At 35.3% G+C, this 13,662-nt stretch overlaps 1 protein-coding gene across 1 annotated transcript in view; it reads right to left on the reverse strand.

Annotated features, from left to right (window-relative positions):
* TBC1D32 (TBC1 domain family member 32) overlaps positions 1–13,662 on the reverse strand; it is a 242,268-nt gene that overhangs the window by 213,216 nt on the left and 15,390 nt on the right. Inside the window, exons 5-6 of the mRNA XM_059400634.1 lie at positions 3,897–3,965; positions 1,330–1,455 (exon numbers count right to left, since the gene is read on the reverse strand). Coding sequence (XP_059256617.1) covers positions 1,330–1,455; positions 3,897–3,965 — 195 coding nt within the window. The remainder of the gene's footprint in view (positions 1–1,329; positions 1,456–3,896; positions 3,966–13,662) is intronic.

The raw sequence follows: 13,662 nt of genomic DNA on the forward strand, positions 1-13,662 counted from the left end.
ACTATCTGACCACTATTCTTTGTTAAGAAAAAAAATACAGGGAGAAAGTACCCCTGGGGATAAAAATATATGTTTATAAAAAATAAAAAATTTTAAAAAAATACAGAGAAATTTACAACTGTATTTCCTTGAAATGTAAAAAGTGACCCTGAAATATCTTTTTCCTTTTTCAAGTTCTTGGATCACTGAGTTTTTACCTTAGTCTGCATCATCACCTGGTGACAGTAAAGTTGAACTGTGTCCAGGTATTAGGTAATTGAACACATTTTCCCCCCTTATAAAAACAGCAAACCACTTGTTTCCAAACCACTTCAGTTTACCAGTATAATTTTATCTTCATTGATGGAAGAATGTGATTTTCAACAGATAAATGTATTGAGATTCTTTTTTCTTTAATAATTGCTTACTGTCTGACTCCTCTACTAGAATGTAAGTTCTATGAAGGCAAAGACTTCTGTCTTGCTCAGTGTGTTTTCAGCATCTAAACTAGAATGCTGCACATTGTTGGTAATCAACACATATTTGCTGAAGAGCTAACAAAATTTAACTCTTGTGCTAACATCTTAAATTCTGTAGAAAGCACCATAACAATTTTAAAGCCAACTTTTTCTTTCCTGACATATCAATTAAGAAAAAGACCCACTAAATCTAAATTTGCATTTAAATGTGAATATGGGATATGGTAGGATTTTTTTTAATTTACATCACTGATATAACCAATACAACAACTATACTTTTTTAATATAGTTTTACTCACATGATAGTATTCCTGAGAAGGTATAAAAGTATCATTTTTTATATTCAATAATTTCTCTACTGACTTCATAATTTTTAGAATTTTATATATTTATGATTCATCTCAATTATCTTCTAAACTTAGCTTTAGTTTTCTTCCTCTTTTTAAGCAATTAAGCAATCTCTAAAAAACATTTAAATGCATAAGGAAAATGCTTATGATTCAGTTAGAATAAATTCTAATCATTTTAAGTTCAAAGTTTCATATGTCATGAATTCTTTCAAAAATGCTTTAAGTAGACTTTTAAGTACTTTTCTTAATTCAAAACAAAACACGAATATTTGGATATCCCTTTCAATGCGCAAGGTTACAGTCTACTATTATTTGGCAGTGAATTGTGATATTAATCACACTGGGAGTCTAATCATGAAATAGTAAGTTAATGTCTTTAAAGAAAATCTTTATAACTCAAAAGCTGGAATTGAAATTCCATGAATAGTAAAGCCACTATTAAAGAAAATAATTCCAGTTGCTTATAGAATGATGGGAAAACAAATATTTTTTAAAAAATATTTCTATCAGCATCTCCTTACACTAAACACAGGATCAGGATCTGAAAGACACACTGTCAGTTTTTCACAAAGAGTCGTCCAATTTTCACAGTTCAAAACATCAGATGGTGGAGCTGAACATAACGTTTGCAAGGCTTCATATCTCACCTATAATTTAAAAGATTTTTATTAATACCCAGCCACTAGGATACCACCAATACTTTATATATTAAACACTGAAAAGCAGTCTAGATGATTGTCTTAAAGAGCCAAATGATGAAAATCAGAGGTCTTTTTATAAAACAATTTTTGAGAACTCATTTCTTTTAAACTAAGTGTTAAACAGAAAAAAAATAGGTTGTCACTTTACTTAAAGCAAAAATTATAAACTAACTTTTGGAGATTTTAGGTCATATATCTAAGTGAAAGAGGAAGAAGGACAGTGGCCAAATCTGAATCACCAGGGCAAGGTTTTCCTACTTAAGTAGGCACCCCTAGGTGGTCCTATAGTTTGAGGGCCTTAATTTTAAAATTAGCATAATATGCCCCTGGTGAAACATCCCCATTCCAGAATATAGGAACAATTTTCACAAAAGAATTAACTTGGACTAGTTTTCGATGCTATACCATGTTTTCTGACATTCTAGACACTGAGGTAGGAAAAGTCAACAGTGTGATATAAAACTGATTGTCTACATTTTCAGGGAAAACTTACTTTTTAATCATTCTTTGCAAAATCAAGTCAGAATTCACCCAAAACAGTATGACCCAAAGGAAAGCAGTAAAAAATAGCTCTACTCCAGTCATGAATGGAGCAAGACTTCCCCACCACTCTCCAACCAGTGAGTAATAACACACTGATTCTAACCTGTGGTTAGAAAATGTGGTTGTTTCCCCAGATAAAATAACTGAAACACAGTGGTTTAAAAGGGGCAAGAAGCTGGGTTGCAGGAGAAGCTAAGACCTTATAAAACCAAACCCTCTAAATCGGGGTATCAAGTTTTAGGTGAAAAAGAATACACATGCACTTAAAAGTGTCTATATATTCATATAAAAGAAAAACTAAACACAACTGTATTTGTGATAGGACTGGGGACTTTGGAGGGATTTTAGAAACATTAAGTATTTTCTCCCTTTCAGTTAATTTTTAGGACAAAATCCCATTAAGAACTTACTACTTGCGGAAGTACTATAAAAGTTTCTGAATAAGTATAGATTTCTAAGTATAGATTTCCAAGTAATCCACTAAAAAGGAAGACAATAAGACTCTTATTATATAGGGCGCCTAGATGGCTCAGTGGGTTCAGCATCTGCCTTAGGCTCAGTTCATGATCCCAAGGTTCTGGAATTGAGTCCTACATCAGGCTCCCTGCTTGGCAGGGAGTCCACTTCTCCCTCTACCCCTCCCTGCAACTTGTGTTTTCGCTCTGTCTTATGCTCTTTTTCATGCTCACCCTCTCTCTCAAATAAATAAATAAAATGTTTTAAAAAAGAGAGATTGTTATTATATAAAATCAAGTTTCATTTCTAATACCTTTTGAAACATTTACTAAGAACCTAGAAAATAGGGGCGCCTGGGTGGCTCAGTGGATTAAAGCCTCTGCCTCTGGCTCAGGTCATGATCTCAGGGTCCTGGAATCGAGCCCCAAATCGGGCTCTCTGCTCAGCAGGGAGCCTGCTTCCTCCTCTCCCTGCCAGCCTCTCTGCCTACTTGTGATCTCTGTCAAATAAATAAATAAAATCTTTAAAAAAAAAAAGAACCTAGAAAATAAATCAGAATGTGAAATGCTAAAAATTACTGTGATTAAAAAAAATCAGTGGGAGTAAATCATAACTGTTCATTTAGTTTAATATGAAAATTTGTGGCTTGCCTGGGTGCCTAGTTAACCATCTGCCTTCGGCTCTAGTCATGATCCCCAAGTTGGGCTCCCTGCTCAGTGGAGATCCTGCTTCTGCCTCTCCCTCTGACCCCTCCCCCCCACACCGGCTGGTGCTTGCACACGCTCTATCTCAAATAAATAAATCTTTAAAAAATAAAATGAAAACTTGAAAAACATTTCAAAAACTGAAACCAACTGGCAAGATATACAAATACTATTTTCTATTTCAGACTGACTTAATGAAACAAGACTTAATAAACAGTAATTTATGAAACCTTAAAATATAAACAGGTACAATTCAACAGAACTGCTTCTTTAAAATCCTTTTTCTATAAACGAGAGTGTCGAAGTTGCTCACATTTTCCAGATGTAGAAAGAACATTAAATGAAGATCATTTTTCTTTAAGGAAATCACTAAAATATCACATACAAAGCAACAATGAAAGAACAGTTTAGAAGACAACTGCTTATTACTTTATCCCTTCAAAACTGAAACTAGACATAAAAATTTCTTTCTACAAAGCATGACAATTCTCTGGTAGCCTCCCCTGCTCTGTGACCTTTCATTTCAAGACTGGAAAGTCTAGCAGGGACATTAGTCTAGGAGCACCATGATAATAAAGGCCTATTTTCAAGAGAAACAGTTCAGCTGCTTACTGATCACAATCTAATATATTATAAATATATATAAATATTTGACTGAATTTGACAGCTATCCTTTAAACTTACCTCTTTAGGTTGCCCTGGATCCAACTGGTCTAAAATCAATTGCAACTTTCCTTGACAAAATTTGTAACTCTGTAACAATTGACAGAACATTCATTTAGTAGACTTTTTACAAATACTGCTATAAATTATTTTTAATATAACTCCAAGCACAAAATGCATTCTGAGCAAGAAGAGATATTCTCATCTGGCAGAAAACTTTTGTTTTCCAAGGCATTTAAATAGGAACTGCAAGTCTCAGGAGAACAGTGTACCTCATGTACATGAAAATTATTATTTGTTGAGCAACTACAAAAAGTAGTACATTATAAGATTCAAAAGATACAAAGCCAAGATATGTTGTACACAGAAAAAGGAGATGAATATAACAGAAAGATAAAACAAGAAGGCATTAATGGTATCCTAGGCACAACTATGATGCTGCTTGAATATTTTTGTCCCTTTATCTCTCCTATATTTTCCTTAGCCCTCCATGCCTCCTCTTTGGTGAAAAATTCTCAATATAAAAGCTTCTATCTAGGGAAAAGTTTAATAGTAGACCATAGTTATTTTGGAAAATGAAAGGGTCTTTTTCTTGATGAAGGCAGTTTAAGTATGACTAAAACCTAAAATAACCATCTAAAAATTAAACTGCCATTAAAATAATAGTTGTCATGTATTACCTTTTATGCAACAAGCCCTATATGATCCCAATTCACAATGACTGAAATATGAGAAATATGAAAATTAAGGTTAAATAACTTCTCTAAGTCACCCAGCTATCATAACTCAGATTCCCACCCATATTTTTACTACCTATACTCTTCCCTCAGGTGTTCTCATCCAGTTCTTTAGGTGCATTGTGATGACTCAAACTTCCATCAGTCACTTCATCTCTAAAGCTATATATAATTATCCTTTCAACATTTCCATTTGGATGTCTAAGGCATCTCAAACTTAACATGCCCAAGACAGAACACTTGATTTTATTCCAAACCTGTTCCTCCCTCAAACTTCTCCATCCTCCTAAATGACACTATGACCCATCCAGATTTTTTGAGATTAAAAATAGGTGCCAATTCTGGCTCTTCACTTTCTCTTAATTTCTATACCTAATATCATTAAGTCCCATTAAGACAATCTCCAAGTTCCACACATCTTCACTCCAACTACCCCATACTTCCTTGCTAAAAGCTTAAACCAAGGCACCATCAACTCTAGCCTAGAGTCCTTCAATTCATACTAACTGGTCTCCTTGCTTCTACTCTTAAATCCTATCCTACTCCCCCCTACCCCCCATTTATTGTCCAGCAACAGTCAGATGGAGCTTCTCAAACTTAAAAATCCAATCTCTTCATCTGCCTTACTTCAATCCCAGAAAGAGACTACCCACATTACTCAGAATTAGATTTACTTACATGATCTGGGTGCTTGCTTTTCTAACACATTCTCCTACAATTCTTGCCTCTGCCATCCAGACTTCCACCACACTGGACTTTTTTCCCCATCCCTGGATAATACTATGCTCATACTAACCTAAGAACCTTTGCAATTGCCATTCCTCCTGCCTGGCAATGCTCTTCCTCCAGAGTTTTGCGTAGCTGCCCTACTATCGCTTAGAATTTGGTCTTTTTCACTATAGTATCCCAAAACCTGAATTAGTGCCTCATACAGAGTACTCATTCAATATATATTACTTTAATACATAAATAATTACAAAGTGAGTCTTTCCACAATGTTACATTGTCCCTAGCAACAAAGGGTACATATAACCACTCTATAAAGAAACCAGAACAACCTGATATTCTATTTCTTAAAGAACCTTAAGTTTTATTGAGTTTTATTCCTTTCTAAAAGTATATAGTTGAACTGCTAAAGACTCTGAACATGCTACTTTTCATAATTTAAAGTACCATATATTAAATAGACCTTTAATTTTGAATTTTTATATTACAGTTAAAATATAAAAATTTATGAATGATAATAATAAATATAAGTAATATGAATGCAGCAGTCTTGCCAAAGGGGAAAAAAACCATAATACAGAATATCTTAAATAGTATATATAAGCATATGTACTTATGTGCATTTGTGATACAGACATAATGCATATATTTACATACTGAAGTATATATACACATGCATATGTGTATTGAAATACACGTAAAATATATATTTATATACTTAGTCATTCTGTACTATTGCTAGACAACTTCTTCTCCCCCGTTAGCCGGCTCTTTGCCCCTCTTGTAAACTTGATTTCTTCTGATCCTTACACTTCCATCATGACTTTTACAAAACCATTATCTAGGTCTGAAATGTCTTGCTATCCAACTTACTGAAAAATAAGTATGATGTCAAGGACATGAATTTTAATCGGATAGATGAAGTTTCAAAACCCGGCTCAATCTTCAGCTACTTACATGACCCTGAAGTCTCGAACCCCATCCTCAGTTTTCACATTAGGAAAACTGTGAAGTTTTTTGCCTTATTGTTATAAAATTTTCAACTTTGAAGTAAATTTCCTGTTTCTCAGGAAATTCTCATGAGAAAATATAAAATAACTGACTCTACCTACCATCTACCTATTCAAGATCAAGCAATCTAAAGATATAATTCATTGATTTCCATAGATTCCCATTCTAATCCAGCTCCTCCCCCAATATAGAGGCATGTTCTATAACAACCCTGATAAATGGGGAGCCAGACATTGTTCGAGCATTCTCAACTATAGCTAGTTCATACTTGGTGAAACAACTAATATTATATCAAAGAAGCAGTCAAAAAATGTAATACATAAATCTTAACAAAATTCATTTCCTTAAACGTTTCCCTTGACAAAAGCTTTGTTTTCTAATCTTACGTGCAATACTTTAGGCAAGCAACCTTTACTCTCCGAAAATGGTTTTGCCTTTCATTTCACAAAAATGATCAAGGCTAATCAACATGATGATACTTCAACTTTACCTCCTCTTCCTGCCAGTGTTATTCTGTGGTGAACTCCTAACGAGATTCATATAGCTTTTCTTAGTACTCAGCATTGATGTTCTCTCTAGCCTTCATTACAGCTAGTTAACCTTGAAATTAACTGGCTTCCGCCTTGAAATTCACTGACCCTTAAGTTCCTACCCAGTGAACTGTGGTTTGGTACCTTCTTTTCTGACCCATCCTTTAGTCTCTCCTGGCCCTCTGAAAATGTGTTTCCTACGATCTCACCTGTTTAGGTAGACCCAACCTTTCTACAAAGTGAATCCTGAATTTTCAACCACTTGCTATACCACTGGACTACCTTACTGGTATTTGACATTTAGAATCTTCGGGGGGAAAAAAAAAGAATCACTATATTCTTCTCCACATGTAACCTTCCTCCCTAATCCCAGGCATGGTTTATGACACCATGGTCTTCTCACCACCTCAGCCTGAAACCACAGCTAGACTTTTGACTCTTTTCTACTAGTCCCCCCGCAAACACTTCAATAATGACTTTGACTCTTCCCATTCTGCACTACTCTCCCCAAAACACTGCAATAATCAAGTTTAATGATCATGCCTCTGTAATAATTCTCACATCAGTCCCTATTTACTTCTAAAAAGCCTCCTCAGTTCAGGCCTTCTTCTTACTTCAGCTATCATGATAGCCTTCTAACTTCTCTCCCTACATCTTCTTTCTCACCTGCTCATGCCTTTCTGCACACAATTATCGGGTAAATCTCACCAACACGCTTTTCTGTTCAGCAATCTAAAATGATTTTCCTGGGTGCCTGGGTGGCTCAGTGGGTTAAGCTGCTGCCTTTGGCTCAGGTCATGATCTCAGGGTCCTGGGATCGAGTCCCGCATCGGGCTCTCTGCTCGGCAGGGAGCCTGCTTCCTCCTCTCTCTCTCTCTCTCTGCCTGCCTCTCTGCCTACTTGTGATCTCTCTCTGTCAAATAAATAAATAAAATCTTAAAAAAGGATAAAATAAAATGATTTTCCTTTACGTACAAAATAATCCAATTTAGCTTTTGAATGCATTCATTTATTCCTCATGTATTTATTAGACATCTACTATGTTTCGGACACCAATTACATAACATACCAGGCACTAGAATTCCATAGCTAGGAAAAATAATTAATATCTAAACCCTGCTCCATAATTTGGCCCTCATCTACCCTTCCAGTTTACTCCCCACAAACTCTTTGTTCTAACACTTCACATAAACAAACTACTCAGGGTCCCTAATAGGCCACATTCTTTGTTGATTTAGAGCTTTTGTCCATTCCCTTATTTGAAATACTTTCCTCCATACTTCTTTGATAGTCTTAGTTACAAAGACCTTTTAGATTTTCCAGGATGCACTATTTCTACTTTATGACTCCGTTATTTATGTAAATAATCTATCTCCTCATAATCCCAGGTAAGCTCCTTGAAGAAATAACATATACTTGATTCATCTTTTCAGCTTGGCAATGCCTATCACAAAATACTGCACATAGTATATGCTGGGGAACAGACAACCATTGAGTTCAAATCCTCCAATTCTACCATATCTGCCTTTTCTCCCAGATTAGAATATATATTAGAAAAGCATAGTCTGGGGATGTCCAAATCTTGGTTTCAGCTCAAGTCATGCTTTTAGGGTCAGGAGATGGAGCCCCACGTTGGGTTCTGTGTTCTGCATGGAGTCTGCCTGAAATTCTCTCTCCCTCTTCCTCTGCCCCTCCCACTCATGACTGTGCACGTACACTCTTTCTAAAATAAATAGATAAATCTTAAAAAAAAAAAAAAAGCATAGCCTCTAATAGTTATCTGATTGGAGCAGCTTCATTAATTTATCTACTTCCCTTTTAATTATTTATCATTTAATTATTAATTCTTTTAATCTCCTTAAATATACTATATTCTATTCTTTAAAAATGGTATTTAAGCAATGAAAATTTTTTGTTATACAAGACATCAGTGTAGTGCCTTATAGTGCACTTAAAGTGCCTAGACTGCCTTAAAGGTTACCTATTTTTAAGGTCTGTGTGTTACAGTGTATTAGTGGACTGACATAAAATCCCATAGCAACCAACTAATAAGTTCTTTAACTACAGCACGTAGACAGTGTGTCCCATATAATACAGATTTGTTAAGATTTATCAACAGTTTTAGGTATTTCTTAAACTGAAAATTCCTGAGGGAAGTAGTATCTGCCAACCTGATTTGTAAAGCAATGCAAGACAGATCTGTTGGTGATATCAATATAGGTAGATACTTCCAAAAGGGAGTTTTTTAAAACATATTTACATATGTTAAAGCATATGCTAAGCAAATAATTTCTGAACACATTCTAAGGAAAGAGCAAGAACAAGAATTGAATGATAATCTAAAATGTATCTGGTCCTCTATGGATTATATAGTTCCTATTTAAGATATTTTTATGCTAAAATAAGATTGGGATATATTTCTGTCAAATGCAGTTTACTAAGGATTGCAAACAAAACATCCTGTAGTTTTTTGATACAGATATCACACTCAATTACTTTATCACAACATATACTAAAGAATATTTACATTATTCAATGACTATACTTAAACAAAATCAAACTACCCTCAGATTTAATTTACCCTAGAAATCTCCAAATGTTTGGTTTGTAAACTGTATAAACCATTCAAATAAAACCAAAGACAGGCAACTATTATTGTTGCTTAAAAAACATAGCTATGGAAAATAAGAAATATATAAATATTGAACCTAATGATACTTCAGGCTTTAATGTCTAAATACATAAGTTCTTTCCTATTCTTAAAAAAAGAGAGAGAGAGAAAAGAAACAGCACCCACTGATGAGGAACAGGACAAAAACAAACACTTAGTGCTTACTATGTCCCAGGTAGTGTTCAAAATGCTTTACATACATTAAATCACTAAGTCCACAAAACAACCCTATTAAGGTAGGTTCTATTATTATCTCCACTATAACAGATAAGAAAACTGAAGCATTGAGAGAAAAAATCCAAGGTCCACAACTCATCAATGGCAGAACCAGACTTTATTTCAGACTGGTTTGTTTCTAAGATTCAGAATGAATTAGCTTCCTGTAGAGTAGCTTTTTCAAATTTTAGTGCATCTACAACCTTTTAAATTGTGCACCCGCCTTTCATAATGCCTTAAATATAGAACAAAGTTACTAATCCAAAATAAAAACAATCTTTTAAAAACATTTTCAAAATATGGATTGTTTCTTAATTGCCTATGTTTTAATTATGTTTCAACAAAAACAGCTTTCATTTTAAAAGTGCTACCATTGAGAGGTAATAACAAAAATCTATTAATATTTTAAAGTATAAAGAAACTTTAGGTTTCATTAAGAAGAAATTTATCACTGTTAATCAAAGAAATTAGTTTTTCTGGTGTTAAATTATCTCAAAAGAGAACTATTAAGCAAGCAAGCAAAAAGCTCACACTTGCACCTACCCAACTCTCCCCAGCAATCCACCTGCCTCCAGTCGCACACAAGAAAGCTGAATTATCAATGACACGATCTTCATTTTCTAGTCTCAGCTACCTTCTCCTCTCATTACTACATTTAAGACTTCAGGCTCCTAGTTTTTTCTGCTATAAAACATGAATAATCAAAATCTGATGAATTGAGAGTAGCTAGAGATGGAAGAACTTCTGAAGTGGGGTTGGGGCTGTAGCTATCCTACCATTCTCTGGCTGATATTGCTAAAAAAGAGGAGAATCTTACAACCTATCAGCTATAGCGTAATATCCTCAAAAGCAAAATTCCTCACCAAATCAAAGACACCAGCACCATGTATGCTAACAGGTTCACAGGTTTTCAGGATTTAGACATGGATATCTTCAAGGGGTCCATTATTCTGCTGACTATAGATACCAAAAGATGGGTTTCAAAGAGAGGCTGTCTTGAAAGCAAAGAAACAATAAATGCTTTAAATAAATTAACATTATGCAAGAGTAACAGGTTACTGCTATCCTAAACTCATCTCCTCCATATAAACTGAGTACCTTGGCATTCCTTCGGAACATAATGAAATAGTTTGCACACTATAAAACAGCCTAATGCTTGTGCTGTACCAAATACTGTCTAGGAAGAGGAAGACAGAAAAACTGCAATAGGAAAGCTTATGAATTTTAAAGCTTGAAGTCTATTAGGGTAATCCTCTTACTTCCCAGCTGTAGAAAACAACCCGGAGAAGCTGAGTTAAAAACCACACAGGAGAGAACTTTTCTATTTTGGCCTGTCCCGGAATGGCACCATTCCAGCACGTCCTTTAAGAGATGAAAGGTAACACATATAAAGCAGCAGCAACAGTTCTAAAGACTTGATATACATTAACCCAGTTAATATTCTCAGAAACTCTATGAGGTAAGTGGTGGTTTCATTCCCATTTTACAAATGAGAAATAGCACAGCACAGGGAAGTTAAGACACTGTCCAGGGTCACATGGCTAGTAAGTGATAGAACTGAGATCTGAACCCAAGCAGTCTCAGGTAATGTAGTATGGAACAAAAACTTTGGAAGGAGAGAAACCAGGCTTAAATTCATTAGCAATACAAGTTTGGGAAAATTACTTAACTACTATTGTAAGCCTCACTTTTCTTCTGTAAAGTGGGCCAGTAACATCTATAGTGAATATAAAGTCAAGTACAGTCTGTAAGTACAAATATATGGCAGAAATCTCAATTACAGACAGCTAATATTATTATTTCTATCTTTCCAGCATTATTTTTTTTAAAGATTTTATTTATTTATTTGTTAGAGAGAGAGATCACAAGTAGGCAGGGAGGCAGGCAGAGAGAGAGAGGAGGAAGCAGGCTCCCTACTGAGCAGAGAGCCCAATGCAGGGCTCAATCTCAGAATCCTGAGATCATGACCTAAGCCAAAGGCAGAGCTTAACCCACCAAGCCACCCAGGCAACCCTTTCCAGCATTATTTTGCAGTGACTATTTTTTAAGGTTTAATCACAATACCAAATCCTTTCAGTGCTCTCCTCACAATTATAGTAAAAACCAATCTGTCTTCTTTATTCTTTAATATCCTCAAACATACACCAATAGTGACTATTGGCCAACCATGTGCAAAGTTTTTCAATAATGGGTCAGAAATCCATAAATAATCAGGCTGTAATTGTTAAAATAATAACAATGGGGGCGCCTGGGTGGCTCAGTGGGTGCTTTAAAGCCTCTGCCTTCGGCTCAGGTCATGATCCTAGGGTCCTGGGATCAAGCCCCACATCGGACTCTCTGCTCAGCAGGGAGCTTGCTTCCTCCTCTCTCTCTCTCTGCCTGCCTCTCAGCCTACTTGTGATCTCTGTCTGTCAAATAAATAAATAAAAATCTTAAAAAAAAAAATAATAGTAGCAATGAAATGAAGCCTGTTTTATTCACAAAATGCAAGCTTTCTACCAATATCAAAACAGCAGCATCAGAACTGTTAATTCAATGTTATTCATACAACAATTCAGACAGATTTTTCTAAGCCCAATAACAATGTTGCAGGCATTATCAACAACATCAGTATTTAATGCAATGAATGACGCATATCTTCACAGACCCTTTCAACTTTTGAACATAGTAATTCAGGCTCTTTGGTCATGTAAAAGAGTCCCTTTTCACTAAGCAAAGGCACCCAGACATCTGCTGGAGTTTGGGGGTACTTCTGGCATTCATATGCTTTTTTCCCAAAGTCCAAGGATCCTATGCCGTGTTAGTGGACACAGTTCACCTTCAACTCAATTAGAGCATTCTGAAACAAAGTCATACCCATAGGACAGATACCTGAAAATGCAGATATACCCTTTTGGCATCCCAAAAGAAGTCATATAAATTTAAAGTCTGATTCCTTCTCAAGAATAAAACCAAAACAAAATAAAAAAATAATAATAATAATAAAAATTTTAAAAACCAAGACCATTTTCTGAAACTATGACTGCATTTCTACAAATGCTTTGAATTTCTGAAAAAACCTATTATTCTAAGACTGGAAATACTTTAAAAGCATTTCACATGAACACCTCTTCACTGCTAGCTATTCGGTCAACCTTATGTGGCCTGAATACTTGGACTTCTTAAATAACAATGCTTCATTTATTTTTCTTCTTATTGTTCAATTTCAATGTAAACAGATGGCTCATCAAATAACAAAGTATAATCTTGTGAGCACCCAGAGTCCTAAAGTTGGGTTTTTCTATGCCTTCCTTGATCTGAAGAAGCAGTTTGATAAACCTACTGAATAAAACTAAACTAAAATCTCCATAGTCCAGCTCCTTCCAAAGAGTCCATCAATAAAGAAATATTAAGGGGTACAAGGTGAAGAAAATTCAGTCTTTGCCCTTTCCTCCATCACATCAGAAAATAAACCTGAGCACAATTTCTCCTGAGCAGAGCAACTTTCAAGTTCTGCTTTAATGACTTCTAAACATTTTTCCTTCATAAATGCAGTCTCAACTGTGACCAGTATGTGTGACTTTTTCACATTTCACCAAAATTCCCCAAATTCCTCTTTGGTATATGGTTAAGATCTGTTATGGCTATGTCACCAAATCAGCACTAAATAGGTGAAAATGTTTCATTAGAAATAACAGGTAGGGGGATGCCTGGGTGGCTCAGTCAGTTAAGCGGCTGCCTTCAGCTCAGGTCATGATCCCAGGGTCCTGGGATTGAGTCCCACATTGGGCTCCTTGCTCCACAGGGAGCCTGCTTCTCCCTCTGCCTCTGCCTGCCACTCTTCCTGCCTGTACTCTCTCTATCTCTCTGACAAATAAATAAATAAAATCTTTAAAAAAAAAAAAAAAAAGAAAGAA

The sequence above is a fragment of the Mustela nigripes genome, chromosome 5 (assembly GCF_022355385.1).
Source record: "Mustela nigripes isolate SB6536 chromosome 5, MUSNIG.SB6536, whole genome shotgun sequence".
NCBI lineage: Eukaryota > Metazoa > Chordata > Mammalia > Carnivora > Mustelidae > Mustela > Mustela nigripes.